The 21320-nt window shown below is 42.7% G+C and overlaps 1 protein-coding gene across 1 annotated transcript in view; it reads left to right on the forward strand.

Moving 5' to 3' along the window:
- Positions 1 to 21320, forward strand: part of LOC124722494 (single-minded homolog 1-like) — a 135108-nt gene that overhangs the window by 24301 nt on the left and 89487 nt on the right. Inside the window, exon 2 of the mRNA XM_047247648.1 lies at positions 18566 to 18651. Within this exon, the coding sequence (XP_047103604.1) occupies positions 18566 to 18651 (86 nt within the window). The remainder of the gene's footprint in view (positions 1 to 18565; positions 18652 to 21320) is intronic.

Here is a 21320-nt window from a genome sequence, read left to right on the forward strand (position 1 = left end):
TAGTTGAATGTAGTCAATTACAGTCATTGGAAAAGGAATGGCCAAGGTACAAGGACACAGTACTAGAAGTGGCTAAAGAATGTCTTGGAACAGTAGTGTGTAAAGGTAGGATGAAGCAAACAGCTTGGTGGAATGACACAGTCAAGGCAGCCTGTAAAAGGAAAAAGAAGGCGTATCAAAAATGGCTACATACTAGAACTCAGGTAGACAGAGAAAGTTATGTTGAAGAAAGAAACAAAGCCAGACAGATAATTGCAGCATCCAAGAAGAAATCTTGGGAAGACTTTGGAAACAGGTTGGAGACTTTGGGTCAAGCTGCTGGAAAACCATTCTGGAGTGTGATTAGCAGTCTTCGAAAGGGAGGTAAGAAGGAAATGACAAGTATTTTGGACAGGTCAGGAAAACTGCTTGTGAATCCTGTGGATTACTTGGGCAGATGGAGGGAATATTTTGAAGAGTTGCTCAATGTAGGTGAAAATACGATCAGCAATGTTTCAGATTTCGATGTACAATGGGATAGGAATGAGGATGGAAATAGGATCACATTTGAGGAAGTGGTGAAAATGGTCAATAGATTGCAGTGCAATAAAGCAGCTGGGGTGGATGAAATTAAGTCGGAACTCATCAAATACAGTGGAATGTCAGGTCTTAAATGGCTACACAGGATAATTGAAATGGCCTGGGAGTCGGGACAGGTTCCATCAGAATGGACAAAAGCAGTAATCACACCTATCTTTAAAAATGGAAACAGAAAAGATTGTAACAACTACAGAGGTATCTCTTTAATCAGCGTTGTGGGTAAAATCTTCTCAGGTATTGTTGAAAGGAAAGTGCGAGTATTAGTTGAGGACCAATTGAATGAAAATCAGTGTGGGTTTAGGCCTCTTAGAGGTTGTAAGGACCAGATCTTTAGCTTACGGCAAATAATGGAGAGGTGTTATGAATGGAACAGGGAATTGTATCTATGCTTTATAGATTTAGAAAAGGCATATGACCGGGTTCCTAGGAGGAAGTTATTGTCTGTTCTACGAGATTATGGAATAGGAGGCAAACTTTTGCAAGCAATTAAAGGTCTTTACATGGATAGTCAGGCAGCAGTTAGAGTTGACGGTAAATTGAGTTCATGGTTCAGAGTAGTTTCAGGGGTAAGACAAGGCTGCAACCTGTCTCCACTGTTGTTCATATTATATATGGATCATATGTTGAAAACAATAGACTGGCTGGGTGAGATTAAGATGTGTGAACACAAAATAAGCAGTCTTGCATATGCGGATGACTTAGTTGTGATGGCAGATTCGATTGAAAGTTTGCAAAGTAATATTTCAGAGCTAGATCAGAAATGTAAGGACTATGGTATGAAGATTAGCATCTCCAAAACGAAAGTAATGTCAGTGGGAAAGAGATATAAACGGATTGAGTGCCAAATAGGAGGAACAAAGTTACAACAGGTGGACAGTTTCAAGTACTTAGGATGCATATTCTCACAGGATGGCAACATAGTGAAAGAACTGGAAGCGAGGTGTAGCAAAGCTCGTGTAGTGAGTGCTCAGCTACGATCTACTCTCTTCTGCAAGAAGGAAGTCAGTACCAAGACTAAGTTATCTGTGCACCGTTCAACCTTTCGACCAACTTTGTTGTATGGGAGCGAAAGCTGGGTGGATTCAGGTTACCTTATAAACAAGGTTGAGGTTACGGATATGAAATTAGCTAGGCTGATTGTAGGTACTAGTAGATGGGAACAATGGCAGGAGGGTGTCCACAATGAGGAAATCAAGGAAAAACTGGGAGTGAACTCTATAGATGAAGCAGTCAGGGCGAACAGGCTTAGATGGTGGGGTCATGTTACACGCATGGGAGAAGCAAGGTTACCCAAGAGACTCATGGGTTCAGCAGTAGAGGGTAGGAGGAGTCGGGGCAGACCAAGGAGAAGGTACCTGGATTCGGTTAAGAATGATTTTGAAGTAATAGGCTTAACATCAGAAGAGGCACCAATGTTAGCACGGAATAGGGGATCATGGCGGAATTTTATAAAGGGGACTATGCTCCAGACTGAACGCTGAAGGGCATAATCAGTCTTAAATGATGATGATGATGATGAATTTTGACCTAGTTAGCGCAAATGTATTTAAAATATAAACTTTTCCAATAAATTCGTATTCAGTTGGAAACAAATGTCAGACGTGGCCCATAGTTGGAGAATCTGGTACATGCGTGATGGCGGACAGAACATTTTGCTGCTGATATCAGGTGACGTCTAAAGCGCCATATATATTGTATTGTATGGTAACCGGAGGCCTAGAAACGACGGAGAGGCTCCGTCCCCGCCGCAGCCGCAGTGGTCCACAACCCCACGACGACTACAGCAGTCCACTTCACCCCTCCGCCGCCCCACACCGAACCATTCTTTCAGGGTTATTGTGCGGTTCGGCCCCCAGTGGTCTCCTCCCCCCCCCCCCCCCCCCCCCCAGCAGGGAACGTCTCACACCAGACTACTGTAACTTCTATGTTTGCGTGGTAGAGTAATGGTGGTGTACGAGTACCTGGAGAACTTGTTTGCGCAGCAATCGCCGACATAGTGTAGCGGAATAAGGTGAACCAGCCCGCATTCGCCGAGGCAGATGGAAAACCGCCTAAAATCCACCCACAGACTGGCCGGCTCACTGGACCTCGACTCAAGTCCGCCGGGCGGATTCGTGCCAGGGACCAGGCGCTCCTTCCCAATCCGGAAAGCCGTGCGTTAGACCGCAAGGTTACTAAGCGACTATCGAGGAAGCCAGTACGAGTTGCTGGTTGCCTAACAAACGGCTCCCAGGGGCACCAAAAATTTGATTTTCAGTATGTCGCATTATTATTCACCGAATTTAAAAAAAAGTAAAATGCTGTCGTAATCTACTCATTACGATGTACAATTTTAGGCTAAACATATAACACAATACACCAAGTATTGCAATTAAAATTGTCCGTTTGTTTTGAGGCAGTGTAACCGACGGCGCCCACGTACCTGCACTTCATGTAGCCAGTATCGGACAATGAGAGCGCTTAGCGACTTCCGGCAAAAGTTTGACATAATTTCATAGCTTTACAAAATTTTTTCTTGTTTACCCTCCTCAGAGTGATGAAAAGAAGAAATTAATCGCTTACTTCATTTTCGCTTTTCATGCAGTAAAACTTCAGCGTCAGACATGACGTTTCAATTGTTTACTTCCTTACTACCGACTCTATTAGCAACAAAGTTTGCACACAGTATCCATATACACCACTGAATTTCAAAAATGGTTCAAATGGCTCTGAGCACTATGGGACTCAACATCTTAGGTCATAAGTCCCCTAGAACTTAGAACTACTTAAACCTAACTAACCTAAGGACATCACACACACCCATGTCCGAGGCAGGATTCGAACCTGCGACCGTAGCAGTCCCGCGGTTCTGGACTGCAGCGCCAGAACCGCACGGCCACCGCGGCCGGCGACAATATTTCGTACTGAAGCCAGTGGCAGCTGGTAAACACACTTTCCCTGTTATCACAGTAACGGCTTGTTGTCGGATCCATATTTGCTAGAAAGTTCTTGCTTCTATTATCGTTTACTTTCACCCATAATAGTTTTAGGGATCAACTATGATACAGTCCGGGCGGCATGCTTTAATTTAGGAATTCTTTTTTTTCATAATCTTTTGCTCGTAAGAGAATTTTATCCCTTTCGCTCCACGATTTATGATGTCCCAGCCATAACGACCCTCCTTTGGGAAGGTCTCGATTAATCCGTTTTTTGAGCGACTCGTTTATGCCGGAAAGAGGCCAGCTGCGTCGGAAGAGTGAGCGGTGGCCCGCTGCCGCGATGACGATTGCCCCGGCGCGATATCTGCGACGAAGACATAATGACGTGACGGTGTCGGTGGTAATGATATGTGTGGGCATGCCCGCGGCGCCGCCCTCGAATATTCATGCGGCAGGCGGCGGGTTGCGCTCTTGTGTTGCGCTTTTCAGCTCCCCTCGGCGCGCGCCCCAACAAAACACTAACAAACTGGACTCCTCTCCACCCTCCCCCGGTCTCAAACTGAATCGAGGACTTTGCAAATGGTCGTCGAATAATGTTCCCCTTTCTCCCTCCGCCGGGACATGCCGCGGCCCGGACTGTTTGTTCGTGACAGTCGGAAGCGAGTCCACTTATTGTCTGCTAAATCCGATCCATTCAGCGCCTCTCAGGGGAGTGATGTCGTACAGCCAAGGTTTTTAGTTTTCTATTACTGGAATTGGAGCACCTTTTCTTTCTGTTTCTGTCAACTACTGTTCCTGAAATGATGGCGACTTTCTATTTTCGTGGTATAATTTTTTTTTTATTTTGACTTGTGTTTGTCGTATCATGCTGACAACTGATTGGTTCAAATATGTAATCATATTTACAGAGAAATCTCAATATAAATAGTTCGGTCACTGATTTAGAATAACTTTAGCATGCCCATACACAGAATGATTCTTATTAACGTTTAAAAACCCCCGGAAGTGACGTACATAGCACTGAGACAAGTAACTTAATATAAGACACATGGGGCTACAAATTTCGGGAAATAGCAGAAAAATGGATGACAAATATTGAACATGTGACGTCACCAGATGACGTACCTCGTCGCACGTGTAGCGATTGGGCTTGTCGAGCCTAACGTCTTTAGGGGGCAGTGCTACACGTGGCTCCCCTAGGGTACTCGGTTTTCGTTTTTTCATTATACGGTGTGATACGGTAGTGCTCGCAATAGTGGCAATACAAGACTACGATTTAACTAGCTTTCAGACACGAATCTGTGTATTGGTGCTAATTCCAATGCGCAGAACGTTTCCCATAGTGTGTTTTACCATCTCACTCATCGTCTGCTGCTGTGGATCGGCGAATGCATGAATCATAACCTGCACGTAAGTAAACACCGAATGCAAAAACTGTGATCAGACATGCTGTGATCTGAAATCAAGGTTAATTATCAGATAAGATCTAACTTATGAAATGATTTCTCCTTTGTTGCTATTTGCGAGCACTGATAATGCAAGAATGAAAACAGAATAGCCTAGCGGAGCGATGTGTAGCACTGTTCCCTGCCGGGGAGGGTAGGATCAACAAGCCTAGCCGCTGCACGTTCGATAAGGTACGTCATCTGGTGACGTCACATGTTCAACATCTGTCATCCACTCTCCGGCTATTTCCCAACATTTGCGGCCCCATTTGTCTTATATTAAACTACTTGTCTCAGAGTAATATACGTCGCTTCGGGGTTTTTTAAAAGTTAATGAAAATCCCTCTGTGGGTACAATACTTATATTTTTTGTCCACCATATGGACCATGGCAATGGAGATTCCGAACTGTAATATGATTTGGAATAAAATGACACCACCAGTTCCACTTACCTTGTTATTTTAAATACCACAACCGCTTTCAGCCTCTAAGGCCATTATTCAGTTATTATCTAAATATTATCAAAAAACAAAGTGCATTGGAATTTGTTACATAGAGAAGAACGTAACAACGGCCATCATCAACAGCAGGCCTAATAAAATAAATAGTGTTGATATACAACTTGTCCACAAATTCCAACACTGTGTTTGTTTACTTTCCCACTAAGGTGGAAGTCGGTTCATCACTGAACACAATGCGTTGTGCGAAATTATTATTATTGTAAATAGCATCTGAAGCTCGTCAGAAAAAGTCACACGTCTGCGTTTGTCGTCAGACGTAGAGCCTATAACAGCTGTATGGCTTCGTAATCATCCGACGTCTCAAAACAAGCTAAGTTAGCAGCTGTAACTTCGCGCGACATTTTCGTAGGAAAAACGAGGGCGACCAGGACTGTTTCCTTTACATACACATCCCGTGTCTACAAACCGTCGATACCATCTGCGAATGTTCCATCCATTTGCATGATCAGTTTGGAACCTCGAGCTCAAACGTCTTTGCACTGCAATCACGGAGCCGGCCGCTGTGGCCGAGCAGTTCTAGGTGCTTCAGTCTGGAACCGCGAGGCCGCTACGGTCACACGTTCGAATCCTGCCTCGGGCATGGATGTGTGTGATGTCCTTAGGTTAGTTAGGTTTAAGTAGTTCTTAAGTTCTAGGGGACTGATGACCTCAGAAGTTAAGTCCCATAGTGCTCAGAGCCATTTGAACCATTTTCGTAATCACGGAATTACACTTAGCAAGCTCGAGAACACAAAACGCAAAATGATTTCTGCTGCGGAGTAGACATTTTGGAACATGTCACGTTAAGCAAACGAACAGAAGACAACCGACATCTAGCGGCAATGAATATAAGCTGGACAATGTATTCTTTCCTCCAATAACCGAGCCGTGGCGCAGTGATACATAGTTTCGACAACATAATACTGTGTAATATGTATATTCTTTTTGAAACAGACTGCATCTTCCTCTTTCTTTCGCTCTCCCGTGTCTCTACGGCAATGTTAGTGACAGTTGGTGTTGGTGGCCGGATGTTCTTTCTAGCGCCATCATCCCTCCCCTCCCCCCCCCCCCCTCCCAAATGTGTGTACCTTATGTGTCTGTGCATAGAGTGAAGTGTGAAGTGTGAAGTGTGAAAACTTGTTACAAATTTTTGCGACGCTTGTATCTGTGGCTGGACGTACCAGCTCGTCATTTACCTGGGTGGATATGAAAAGCTGCATCCATGCTGGCCGCCTCATCAGTCCTCGTCGTTAATCCGTGTGGCGGATTCAATCCTGAGCAGATTCTACTCCACAGATCCCGGAAGCGGCGCGTTAACGCACTCGGAAATCCGGGAGAGTCATGAAAATCTACGTATGTACAGGTGTATTCGTTTACATGTGTACACAGAAAAGTGGATAGTATGCCCGACATGTACCATCGGTGTATATCATACTCTTGCTATTTCCGTCCTTATATAGCCGTGCTACCGCCTGTGACGTCACTGGCTCCCAGCGCAGCCCCATATAGGCTAATGATTTTGTTGAGCGGCTGCTTCAAATTTCCTATTGTCGAAAAAAATGGTTCAAATGGCTCTGAGCACTATGGGACTTAACTTCTGAGGTCATCAGTCCCCCAGAACTTAGAACTACTTAAACCTAACTAACCTAAGGATATCACACACACCCATGCCCGAGGCAGGATTCGAACCTGCGACCGTAGCGGTCGCGCTGTGGGGCGGCGGATAGAATTAATGTTATATTAATGTTTGAATGTAGCAACACTGCATTTCCCGGACGATGCACCATATGTAGGGCGGCGGGTGGAATTATGTCAATTTTATGTTGTTTATATAAATGTTAGGTTTGTAGAATGTTAAACCAGTTCCTATTATTTAGAATGTTATTTATGCTGTCTTTCGCCGTTCTCAACACTGGCTCTCTAACTACAATGTTGGCAACCAGAAAGTGATTAGCAAAACGTGAAGCCTGTAATTAGAATTCCTAGTGCCCACTTCATCTGAGAATATGCTTATAGTTACAGCTTATAGCTCTGAGGAATTAGGAGATTGTCTGGTATTTCTAATTAAAAACGGTCGTGAAAAAAAAAAAAGTTCTGTATTCTGAAAGTCACAGATGAAAACAAAAGAATCTACACAATCTAACTAACAGAGCAGTTCAGAGTCTATTGCGCTGATGCAACTATAAATGTCCAAATTAAATGTTTAAATGAATGCTCGCCATAATTTGATGATTAGGTTCATCAAACGCCACGCTAAATAATGGTAGAATGTTTGTCCCGCGGCGGCACGTGAAAATACGACAATATGCAAACTGAAGATCGATATTTAAAGTCATCCCAGAATTAACACTTCACTCGAAAATGATTTCATGGTTACGCGTATCCCGAGTAACTTAATACGGCATCCGAGGCTGTCTGTAGCAATGATACCGACGCGACGCGACTCCCGACACAGATCGCGTGCTATTCAGCGTCTGGAGAGAACTGGGGCCTTCCTTCCTCGCGCAGCGTTCTTATATATAAAGCCGCGGTGCGGACGGCTAACGGAACGCCTGATCAAATCGGCTCTCCCGACTAGCCGCTGGGCTAGTAATGCACCACTTTAAGTTACCTAATAAATCATGGCCGATGAAGCTCTTAATTTAAATGTGCATTCAGCACGCAGATAAGTATTGATAATAAAATTTTGACGTGGCTAAGTTAAATATTTTGGGCGAGAGAATTAATTTAATTACACTGCACGCAGTAGACGAGCTCTGAACTGGCCCTTTGGAGATACGCTATCGCTATAGTTTTATAGGTATTCAAATGAAACTTCTCACATCCTTATGGTGATAGCGGATCTCCATTCTACTTAAATATAAACATCCTAGCCTTATTTATTAGCCTACTTAATCTATCTTGCTTCCTTACGTTTTAAGACGAAAACAGGAAAATCATGAATTTCCACTAAAATTTTAATTTGTGAAATCCAAAGTACTGTTTTTATTAAATAATTATGAAAAATGATTCTAATTAGCAATTTTCAATCCTCTAGCTCTTTTCTGTTGCGCCAATGATTTTTACAGAAAAACATCAAAATTTCGAAAATGGTTAATGTTATCGAACTGATATTCAACACATATTAATTTAGTATTACTCCAGACATGCTAGAAACATTTCAGGTTATTTATTTGATTTTTAAAGTATTGCGCAACATTTATGACGTCAGAGCTAGTTACAACGGACTGGCTGGCACACAACGGAAAGACTGCTGTGAATTTACTACGGCGTGAGTAGGCTGCTTCCCTACAGCGCGGTTCCAGACTGTAGCGCCTAGAACCGCTCGGCCACTTCGGCCGGCCCGATGGTCGAGTCCCAAGCTGTGCCTAGGTGCAAGCCTCTGTCTTTATTGAGGGTGTTGGCAGACATTTATATCTCAGTCTTTCAGTATATTTCAGTATTTCATTTCAGCATCTGTCTGGACGTGAAAAGCAGGGAGAGTACTTGTAGTACCTCAGCAACATCCACGACCACATCAATTCAACGATGGAAGTAGAGTCGGTCGGTGCCTCCTTGTACATAGACGCTCTTGTCCGCCAAAGCCCGAATTAGTACCACAGCGTTTATCTGAAACCCACCCATAATACGGACTGGCATATACACACCACCAGCTACCACCACCCAGCATAGAAACGGTCTGGTCTGAGGACTTTGGTACATTGAGCGGAAGCCGTTTCAAACACGGAAAACATGCCGCAAAACCTGAGTGGCCTGCGGCAAATATTCAAGTAAAACGACTACAACAACCGGCGAATTTCGCAATTCATTTCACTGAAGACGCATAATCAGAAGGCCCCTGAAAAGCAAACAGAGAAGCTAGCGTTTTTGCCGTTCTGTGGCTCAGTAACAGAAAAAGATTAGCTGCCGCCTAAACAGGCGTAAAATCGATTCAGTGCTCAGGAATCCAACAAAAATTCGACGTCCCGTGAGGCCTGTAAAATATTATTTTGTTTGACATAAACTTCCCGGTATATGAAAACTAGTGTGTAGAAATGGACAATTTTACGTCGAAGAGACTGTTCACTACTGAACAGCGCAGGTTGGAACATGAGATGCGATTTCGTCAACCGAGTCCCGAGGAATCAACGATAGCTGAATATGCTCTAAAAAACAGTCACCGAATTACTTTCAGCTTCTATCATTAAACAGACAAGCCGGATACCTTAATAAAAGAAGCTGTAGAGAGAAAAATACCTGACAAAAGTCACAATAAAGATGTCGACTTGCAACTAACCACAGCTTGGAACTTGGCTATCTAAAGGTTAAAGCGAGTGCGCAACGAAAGTATTGCCTTATTTGGCGCTGGACTGGGCACCAGTGACATCACAGGCGGCAACATGGAAGCAACAACCACACAACAGTCGTCATCTGACAAAGGCCGAGGAGCACTCTTCCGAAAGCTCGTGACGCAGCTTGAATCTCGAGAAACTTTCATTGGGTCATATTTGTAAGATGATGCATTCAAACATTTTACAAGGTTCTCAAGTCAGACGAATATCAAATGTTCAGCATGTCCTCTTTCTGTCTCTAAACAAGAGTGCACTCATCGGATTAAGCTGTGACGCTCTCTTCCAAACACACCTGGACAGTGTTAGATGGTTTTCATTCATTTATATTGATGAATTATGTCTACATTAGGAATGTCTACTGCTAATGCAAATTGTCTTTTCACGCCACATATAGTTAATAATGTACCATTATATTGGAAAATGGTGCAGGATAAGTCGTTTTTGCAGACAGCACGAACGTTGTTGTCGTGTCCAGCAAAGAAGCATCTACAGGGAAAAAAATAAATGATGTTTTTGTTGAGTTACTAACTTGTTTTGCGTAAATGGATTAGTTTTAAACTTTCCAAAAACACAGCTTATCCAGTTTTGTACTGTGAAAAATATCCAACGTCCTATTGTAACAGTGTAGCAAAAAAAACTATAAACAAGATAGAAAGTTTTAAGTCCTTAGGTGTGTCCATTGAAGAAAAATTAACCAGGGACTTATCTGTAGCAGAGCTGTTAAAATGTTGAGACTGAGCTAATTTTGGTATAAGAAAAGTTTTCAGATTTGAGCAGATAGAAATTTGTAAGTTAACGTAGTTTTCATACGTTTATTCACCGATGACATTTAGTAACTCTTCATTTGCGCAAAAAAGTATTCATTACTCGTAATAAAATAATTAGAATAACTTTCGGGGCTCACACTCGTACATCTTGTAGGCATCTACGCTAGCGATTGGGAGCGTCGATCACACACTTATAGTACATTTTAAACAAGGTGATCATGAAAATAAAATGTCCGACTGAAGAAAAAGTGGCCTAAATGCAGATTAAAGTTGATTCTCCATAAGAACTCTTTCTACATCAAGGAGCAGTTCTAAACAGAAACAAGTAGTCTGTTACAAATCTGTAAATGATAACCATATATAAAGGTTGAACCAGAACTCCACCGTCAAAGTTTCGAAGGTTATTCAGGAATATTTTCTGAGTGTTTTGGAATAAGGGACCTGTGGTCTCCGGACGTCCGTAGCAGAGTAAAAATGTAATTATCATTTATTTGATTCGTTACCACAGATGCATATGTTTCTGGGAAAATATCTTCGCGATAATCAAACAGTATGTAATATGCAATCACTAAAACGTAGCCTACAAAACTGAGAATAAGGCAACAGTCCTCAGGCGAAACACGTACACTGTGATGTGGTTGCCGCCGCTGCAGGAATAGATCAGCATAGCGGTTCTCTGGGGCTCTTCCGTTGCATTCAGGGAACACATACGCGAGTTGTACACCGGCCAACTCTTCACTCAAAAAACATATCCATACTGCTGTGTATCACTGTTAACGTACAGTTAACACTACAGAAAGAAAAGATAGAACTGAACAGTACTGAAGGAAGCTTGAGGGTGAAGAGTAAATAGTGCATTACTGTTGGCAACAATAACTACCGTCAGTGTATAGAAAGATTTGACTCCAAACGAGACACACAACGCGTACCTTCGACATTTCCACATGTGTGTAGACATTTTCAGTACAAAAAAAATGGCTCTGGGCACTATGGGACTTAACATCTGTGGTCATCAGTCCCCTAGAACTTAGAACTACTTAAACCTAACTGACCTAAGGACATCACACACATCCATACCCGAGGCAGGATTCGAACCTGCGACCGTAGTAGTCGCACGGTTCCGGACTGAGCGCCTAGAACCGCGAGACCACCGCGGCCGGCAATAGCAGAGTCAATAAAGGTTAGTCTTTTGGTCCAGATTGTACACCAGTAGGTTCCTTGCGGAGTATGTTGATAGAATATCTCCATACTTAGCAATCATATACAACGACGCTCTGGACGAAAAATACGCACCTAAAGTGAGTTGGTGTGGCAGTCATTAAAACAATGGCGTTTTTCTTTGAGGCGAGGTATTTTCACGAAATTTCAATCACCGACTGTCTCCTCTGAATGCAAAAATGTTCTACTGACGCGAACCTGCATAGAGAGAAATTGATCTTAGTAATAAAATAAGAGAAATCAGAGCTCGTGCCGAAAGATTTAAGTGTTCATTTTTCTCATGCGCTGTTCGAGAGTAGAACGGCAGAGGAATAGTCTGCAGGTGGTTCGATGAACCCTCTGCCAGGCACTTAAGCGTGACTTCCAGTGTAGTCGTGTGGATGTAGTGTCAGTGTCAAAAACATGTGTCTAATAGAGTCGTACCGATCAGGCGTAAATTTTTGATACTGAGGCTGAAACTTGTTTTGCAAGTTCTAAGATTTGATTCTGATGATGGCAGTAGCCAAAACGACGTAATAAATAAATAAATGTATCTAGCGATCTAGACGATTTTATTCAAAACATATTCACAGTGATGCGGACTCATATGAGAAATTTGTTTCCTTTATTAACTTTGTCGATAGTACCTGTAAGAGGTGCCACGAGAACTTCTGAATCTACATGGCAGTCACCTGCAATTGTAGCCCACACAATATTCTTTAACTGTTGCTGCTGTCTAACGTGTAATGTACCATAAGGTTTTTCATACGCCCACAAATGCTTGTTGAGAAAATTTTCCTTACATCATTTCTACATGTTGCCACATTTGTAAAAAAGTTAGAAGGTACAAAAAAGATTGGAAATTGTTCAACAAATCAGTGGTAGACGTCGTCCCATCTTCGGTTATTGGCAAGCGAAAGAACCTGCACACGTTGATACAACTACATGCGATGCACCCTCCATGCGGAACTAAGTGATGTATCAGAGACTACGGCGACGTGCCATGTACTGCTAATACATGGCTCTACGGATTAAGTTTTTCGTGGTAAGACGTACGATCGAATCTTGGTCTAAGGCGATACATCCTTTGTAGCGCTGTGGATCCAGTCTTAGTAAACCGACGACGATCAACAACTAAGGATGACTAACGAAGCTTTCTTTTATCTGGAAATCGATTTCGATACAACTGTGCAGCCTCGCGTCCATTACCATTCGTGCAGTCTCGCATAAAAACCATACCTGCATACTCACGGAATGTGATGTGTAAGAGGAAGGCGTATCACCTAACACACGACGACTACCCGCATGACACGTTCAAAGTAGAAGCGAACCTCAGATTTACCCTAACGTAAAGATGTCTCCGTATCAAAACACCGTCACTGAATACGAGTGCCGCTACGTATTGACTTGTATTTAAAATATCTCTCAGTTAACTAACAAAATGAAATTTAGTTATTGATTGTAAAGTTTCAGTTGTTCGGTTTTTCACAGAAACGTGCTGAATGTAAACTTTCAGTAATAACTTGAAAACGAAAGATTTTCCGATATTTGTTGATATGGAAATTTCTCCATGTGTTGATGTGTGAGGTTTGCACTTCGTTAAAATCTGTTTTGTTTGAATGTTATCTGGGTATTTGCCACCAGTCACTTAATTCTTATTTACTCACACAAAAACACATTGTGAGCTCCATCATTTTTCCTATCGCTCTGAAGACTACACTCAGTAAGATATAAAACCTCAGCAACGCCCGAAGCGGTACTCGATCGACAACCTTCAGTTTACGAGGCAGCATCGCTACTCTGAAACCCCAGAGGACTTGCAACTATCCATTGTCCGCATTCAGCTATGATTTGCGGGAAACTCTCCCGGGTGAATTGGTCGATACCACCTGCGCTCTTTAAAATAAGTATTTCGAGATTCACAATTCGCGTAATGTTCCAGAGTACATTAACCGTCCACCCTCCCCCCCCCCCCCCCCCTCCCTCTCCTCTCCGCCTCCCCGCCATTCTCCCCTAGAAGATTATTCTGGCTAATGCATTTTAATGACTCGTGTCGATGCAAGAAGAATTTTCTATCTCAGTTAAAAATATATTACAAAAAAAAATTAAATTTTTTACATTCAAGAAGATTTTTCGTTTATTTCCGTGACCGAATACCTTTTTATATCCACACCGTCATTTTAATACAGCTTTGCAGGAAAAGCCTTGCGCGCCACATATCGGTGAACTACATAGAAAATTTTTAGTGTGTTTTGACTTTATATATCGCAAATTCAAGGTGTAAAAGAACTAACTGCCTGAAATTTACCTTAACTTTGCGTACATCAGTAAAGAATAAAGTAAATCACGCTTGATGCACTAGCCAATCTGACTTGCTAATTAGTCGCAGGTTCGTTTAACAACAATTCGACATGATACAACTTGTTGGCGGAAGAATTTTTAAATCATCAAGCAAGGGAAAGTGTAGTAAGTTATAACGAAATGTTAATACAGAAGCTAACTGAGCTCGTTTAGGAAGACAGAACGGAAACACTGTAGGAAATGAGTGTTGGGGGAAAAATAGAACTCTGCCTGGGAAAGATAGTCGCCTTCTCCATTTCAAAGGAAATATCCCAGCAGTTGCCTCGAACTATTTAGGGAAGCGAAGAAAAACTTAAAACTGGATGGTCAACGAGAATTTGAACTTCGCTACTGCGTAACGTGAAGCAGGCACCTTAACTACTGCAGCACCGCATTCCGCTAATGTTTGCAGAACTCATGAAGGTATTTTTATCAGAATTTCTGATAACTGACTTGACCAGGATTTTTTCACATTCCTTTTGCGCCATTGTATTTGGTGCGTCTTCCTAGTTCAGAGATGCTGGACTTTAAAATGAAATGCAGACCAAAATATTTGCTGATGTCATTCGATTAAAGTTTCAAAGTAGTCTCCATTAACAAGAGAACTTGCGGAAAATGACAATGTTCAACTGCTGGTATTTTTGATTTCAATATTAATGTTTTGCTCCGACATGTTAAGTGCTTCCTGTTTCCTGACTAACAAAACAACGTAGTACGCTGAATCGAATTTCGACTTAAACTAGGAATTTGAGAACACTTAATACTTTACGAAGCCCTCTACAAAATACATGCTAAGTTCGTTTGTAAAATAAATTTCAGAATACATATCGCATGGAAAATTATTAATATGTTCTATTGCGAACTTCACATCTGCGTATTAATGTAGTGTCGGAGGTTACAAGTGCTTCAGATTTTGTTGTCCTGCAACGGAAAGGTTCATTTTTATTGTTTTGTGCCGTAAACGTTGCTTGTAAATGCTGTGCGTTTTTTTGTGTGGGGGGGGGGGGGGGGGGGGGCAGCTGGAATTTACAAATGGTATTTACCCACGTGTGGCGCCAGCGCTAAAAGAGCGATGCTACATAATTCCCCGCGCAGCATTCGGACCACGCACCGCCTAATTCCTCTTCCTACGTAGCGTGTTACTTTTTCTTTCGATCCTGTAATGGTGGCCGCGGGGGCGGGCAAACGTGTTACACTTGTGGTCAGTTGCAAACAACTAATGCCATTGACGGTGAATGCTTCAGACGAGAAAGCCTCATAAAAGTGAGCTTCATCTTCCATTCCAGTAACTGTTGCCTGTGTAGAGTTGGAAAAAACCACTTCCGGTGAATCCACTCTAATTGTTGAAAGGTTTCATTGTACCTGCACTACGCGATCGATAGTAACTCGATGGCTACATGAAATTACCGTCCAATTTCACACTATCTCTACCAGTAGACTGAGAAATGAAATGTGTCGAATCCTTTCCCCTTTTAGCGCTCTCCTTCTCACTAGTATGCTAGTGATTATATCGAATTTGTCCTTGGGGAGCAGACCGTCTTCATGCAGAACTTCAGTGTGTGGAAATCTCGGTGGGAAAATTTTTGATATGGCCGGAAATAGGTAAATTTAAATGTATGACCAACAACGTGCTGGGCGCAATTCCGTATTCATAGTAAATCCACATCTAATCAGCAGCTTTGTGTCTTGAAATCACTACTCCGCAAACAATGTGGTATAAGCGGATTGTGAGAGCTGCAGTGACTGACAGAACATCATCCAGGGAAGAAATCTGGACGCATGTTGCACCTGATGTGGCACCAAGAATCACTGGAAACCGTCTGCTGTCCCGGCTGCCACTAACACCACGGTACCGCCAAGCACGGTTACTCTGGTTACGTGAAAGGGTAGACTAGAGAGTGGGATGGCACTCTATTGTCTTCAACGATCAGAGTAGGGTTTGTCTGTAAGCGAGTGACGGAGGAATGCGTGTACGGCGTAGACATGGTGAGCGGCCTTCTCTGGAGTACATTCGCCACGACACACTGGTCCCAATTTAGACTTCATGGTATGGGACGGATATCAGTTACAACTGGCGGTCACATTTGGTGTTTCTGTAGGATAAAATAACCACTGCCAGCTACATTTTGCGGGTTGTTATCTTCACTCTACTACCATTTCTTCGACAGGAAGGTGATGTGCTTTTTCAGCTAGACAGTTCAGGTCTATGTACGGCTACTGCGGCGCATTGTCTTCTTCATTGTGTACAAAAACTCCACTAGCCAGCGAGATCAACAGCTGTCGCACTAATAGAACACGTGTGAGACATGGTGAAGTGAGAACTTACTCGTTCTCCAGAGCCTGCAAGAACCATTACGGAATTGAAATAAAAGGTGCAAGATGCTTGGGACAATCTATCGCAGAATGCCATTCGGCACCGTTGCGATATTTTGCATTCAAAAACACATGCCAACGTTGCCGCCAGAGGGGAGTACGTTATGTATTGTTGCGACCGTTTGGTCATTTTTTACTATGACATGTGCGTTTCATTTGGTGTGAATTTTTTATCGTATGCTCCTATAAGAATGAAATACCTGTAAAGTACACTGTGGGAAATATTACAGCCAGCCACAAATTTTTGGAAATTATTTTATTGCACCATTGCTAGCTTCGGGCCTGAGCCCATCGTTAAATGGTACCGTTGACTTCTTTGCAAGTAATGGTACAATAAAATCATTTAAAAAAATGTATTTCCTACAATGTAATTTTCGAAAACAGCTGCGTCCTTCCCTAACCAAAATGAGCAAAATAATGAACTTCCTGTCACATCATTTGTCAATACAAACGAACTTGTCCTGGAGGGTGTTGCATTATTTTCCGACATTGTAGTTTTTCTTGGTTTGTGAAAGACATTTATTGTTTCAAACTAACCGGTACTCGACACTCGTGAACGCCAAAGATAGAATGATGGCTACATTATCTCTTTGTCCCTTTTTTACTGGTATCGCGACAGTGTGAAACACTGTTTCCACCGTATCTGACGTGGCATATTTCCTTGTTTGGGTATGAAATCACGAACTTCCGCAAAAGGTAGCACTCGGTTTCATATTAAAAACAGATAAAACCCTAGTTATAAGTACTGTAATCGTGTTTTTAAGAGTGAAACGGCGTTAAGATGGTCTCTTTTGGAACTACGATACTAGCAGCAGAAAAGCGTCTGAGAAAAGAAAGTGAAGCACCCAGAAGAGGAGGAGGACACTAACGAAACTTTACGGATTGAGAGGGGATGTAATGTTATTTAGTAATTGCAAACTCAAGCCAAATTTACGAAGAACTAGGCAGTTTGGATTCACTTATCAGTATGAGGTTGGACCTCCTATGGCCTGGCTTGGATGCGTGAACTGATTTGATCGGGATGGTTGCCATTCAGCGGTTGTATCCTCTCCTGAGGCAAGCTGCCCCACAACTGTTGTAACTGGTGTTTGAAATCCTGCATACTGGCACCGAGACGGAGTTACTTCCGTGTTAGTCACACACTTCTTCCATCGGATGTGCCTCAGTATCATGCAAACATACAGACAAATGTAATGTGTGGACAAGCATTGTCCTATTGAAAAATGGCACCACGACATTGTCACATGGGAGGAAACACATGAGGGGCAGGACTTTCGTGACGTACCGTTGTCCCATCAAGAGTTCTCTCATCCTAAAAATCTGATTACTGGATGATTCGACCAACCAACAAATTGGAGACTCACAGTGAAGCCCCTTTCGATCTCTGGTAACGCTATCTCACGCGAGTACGCGGAATCTCCGTATCCTTCACAGTGATCAGGCAATGTCTGACGCAGATCGCACCACTAATACGAGTATACCCTACCAGCTCTGGCAAATGCAAACAAAATAAACGCACTCTGTTGGCCGTGCTATCCGTCACAAATGGCTCTGAGCACTATGGGACTTAACTTCTGAGGTCATCAGTCCCCTAGAACTTACAACTACTTAAACCTAACTAACCTAAGGACATCACACACATCCATGCCCAGGGCAGGATTCGAACCTGCGACCGTATCGGTCACGTGGTTCCAGACTGTAGCGCCTAGAACCGCTTGGCCACCCCGGCCGGCCTACGCGTCACAGAGAATTACCATTTACATACCCACTGAAGCTGTGTACGCGTACGAAGCTACAATGAAATCCGACTACGTCTCCTGGGTGCTACGCTTTTTTGTCAGGCAGTGTATAATTCAGTTTGTATAAGTGAAGATGATACCGACATCTCTTTAATTAATATATCTATGAAAAGAAACTATAGGCCGTCTAGTGAGGACTTCCACACGATTTATGTAGATGAAAACAGAATTACAATGTCTAAACGGCTCCGAAAAGAATGATGTCTACGGCTTAGTTGAATCACCCTGTTTTTCGCAATACGCAGCACTCTGCGACTGATAAAATTTGAAGTGATGTGTAGGGCCCAGAGGAATGTACGTGCTGTTGTTTTTGCAGGTCTGGGCGACGCGTGGGGAGCGGCGCCGCCGCCGGCGAATCCGCGTGAGTCCTGCATCAAGGAGCTGGGTTCGCACCTCCTGCAGGTAACACAGCGGCGCCTCTTGCTACAACTCCACACGCCGGAGGCTAGAACTCCTACTATAAATCGTAGTCGGCCATCTGCCTTTCCTACAGTGAACCTTGTGTGCTCGTTCGATTTCATGTTTATTTATTCTTCACAATTACAGCCTATTATCTGGGAGGATAATATAAACCATACAACTTAAGTTTCGGGTAGTAGGGCTATAAATAAAGATATTGTGATCAGTGGTACATTAACATGTACCCACTTTCTACTTCAATGTGTTAGTTGGTTTTTCTATACGACTAACAGTATTCTCGCAAACATGTCACATATACTGATAAGCCAAAACATTGTGACCACTGCACACCGCGACGCTGGATGTAAGCGGAGCAGACACTGATGGGGGATAACCCTAGCGAAGATATGGCCTGCAAATGGCAAATACATTGAGATAAGCAACTTTGACAAAGGGCAGATTATTATTACGGAGAGCCTGTGTTGTTGTTGTGGTCTTCAGTCTTGAGACTGGTTTGATGCAGCTCTCCATGCTACTCTATCCTGTGCAAGCTTTTTCATCTCCCAGTACCTACTGCAACCTACATCCTTCTGAATCTGCTTAGTGTATTCATCTCTTGGTCTCCCTCTACGATTTTTACCCTCCACGCTGCCCTCCAATACTAAATTGGTGATCCCTTGATGCCTCAGAAACTGTCCTACCAACCGATCCCTTCTTCTGGTCAAGTTGTGCAACAAACTTCTCTTCTCCCCAATCCTATTCAATACTTCCTCATTAGTTATGTGATCTACCCATCTAATCTTCAGCATTCTTCTGTAGCACCACATTTCGAAAGCTTCTATTCTCTTCTTGTCCAAACTATTTATCGTCCATGTTTCACTTCCATACGTGGCTACACTCCATACAAATACTTTCAGAAATGACTTCCTGACACTTAAATCAATACTGAATGTTAACAAATTTCTCTTCTTCAGAAACGCTTTCCTTGCCATTGCCAGCCTACATTTTATATCCACTCTACTTCGACCATCATCAGTTATTTTGCTCCCCAAATAGCAAAACTCCTTTACTACTTTAAGTGCCTCATTTCCTAATCTAATTCCCTCAGCATCACCCGGCTTAATTAAACTACATTCCATTATCCTTGTTTTGCTTTTGTTGATGTTCATCTTATATCCTCCTTTCAAGACACTGTCCATTCCATTCAACTGCTCTTCCAAGTCCTTTGCTGTCTCTGACAGAATTACAATGTCATCGGCGAACCTCAAAGTTTTTGTTTCTTCTCCATGAATTTTAATACCTACTCCGAATTTTTCTTTTGTTTCCTTTACTGCTTGCTCAATATACAGATTGAACAACATCGGGGAGAGGCTACAACCCTGTCTTACTCCCTTCCCAACCACTGATTCCCTTTCATGCCCCTCGACTCTTATAACTGCCATCTGGTTTCTGTACAAATTGTAAATAGCCTTTCGCTCCCTGTATTTTACCCCTGCCACCTTTAGAATTTGAAAGAGAGTATTCCAGTCAACATTGTCAAAAGCTTTCTCTAAGTCTACAAATGCTAGAAACGTAGGTTTGCCTTTCCTTAATCTTTCTTCTAAGATAAGTCGTAAGGTCAGTATTGCCTCACGTGTTCCAGTGTTTCTACGGAATCCAAACTGATCTTCCCCGAGGTTGGCTTCTACTAGTTTTTCCATTCGTCTGTACAGAATTCGTGTTAATATTTTGCAGCTGTGACTTATTAAGCTGATAGTTCGGTAATTTTCACATCTGTCAACACCTGCTTTCTTTGGGATTGGAATTATTATATTCTTCTTGAAGTCTGAGGGTATTTCGCCTGTTTCATACATCTTGCTCACCAGATGGTAGAGTTTTGTCAGGACTGGCTCTCCCACGGCCGTCAGTAGTTCCAATGGAATATTGTCTACTCCGGGGGCCTTGTTTCGACTCAGGTCTTTCAGTGCTCTGTCAAACTCTTCACGCAGTATCATATCTCCCATTTCATCTTCATCTACATCCTCTTCCATTTCCATAATATTGTCCTCAAGTACATCGCCCTTGTATAGACCCTCTATATACTCCTTCCACCTTTCTGCTTTCCCTTCTTTGCTTAGAACTGGGTTTCCATCTGAGCTCTTGATATTCATACAAGTCGTTCTCTTATCTCCAAAGGTCTCTTTAATTTTCCTGTAGGCGGTATCTATCTTACCCCTAGTGAGATAAGCCTCTACATCCTTACATTTGTCCTCTAGCCATCCCTGCTTAGCCATTTTGCACTTCCTGTCGATCTCATTTTTGAGACGTTTGTATTCCTTTTTGCCTGTTTCACTTACTGCATTTTTATATTTTCTCCTTTCATCAATTAAATTCAATATTTCTTCTGTTACCCAAGGATTTCTACTAGCCCTCGTCTTTTTACCTACTTGATCCTCTGCTGCCTTCACTACTTCATCCCTCAAAGCTACCCATTCTTCTTCTACTGTATTTATTTCCCTCATTCCTGTCAATTGCTCCCTGAATCTCTGTACAACCTCTGGTTCTTTTAGTTTATCCAGGTCCCATCTCCTTAAATTCCCACCTTTTTGCAGTTTCTTCAGTTTTAATCTACAGGTCATAACCAATAGATTGTGGTCAGAGTCCACATCTGCCCCTGGAAATGTCTTACAATT

Source organism: Schistocerca piceifrons, chromosome X (genome assembly GCF_021461385.2).
Source record: "Schistocerca piceifrons isolate TAMUIC-IGC-003096 chromosome X, iqSchPice1.1, whole genome shotgun sequence".
Lineage (NCBI taxonomy): Eukaryota > Metazoa > Arthropoda > Insecta > Orthoptera > Acrididae > Schistocerca > Schistocerca piceifrons.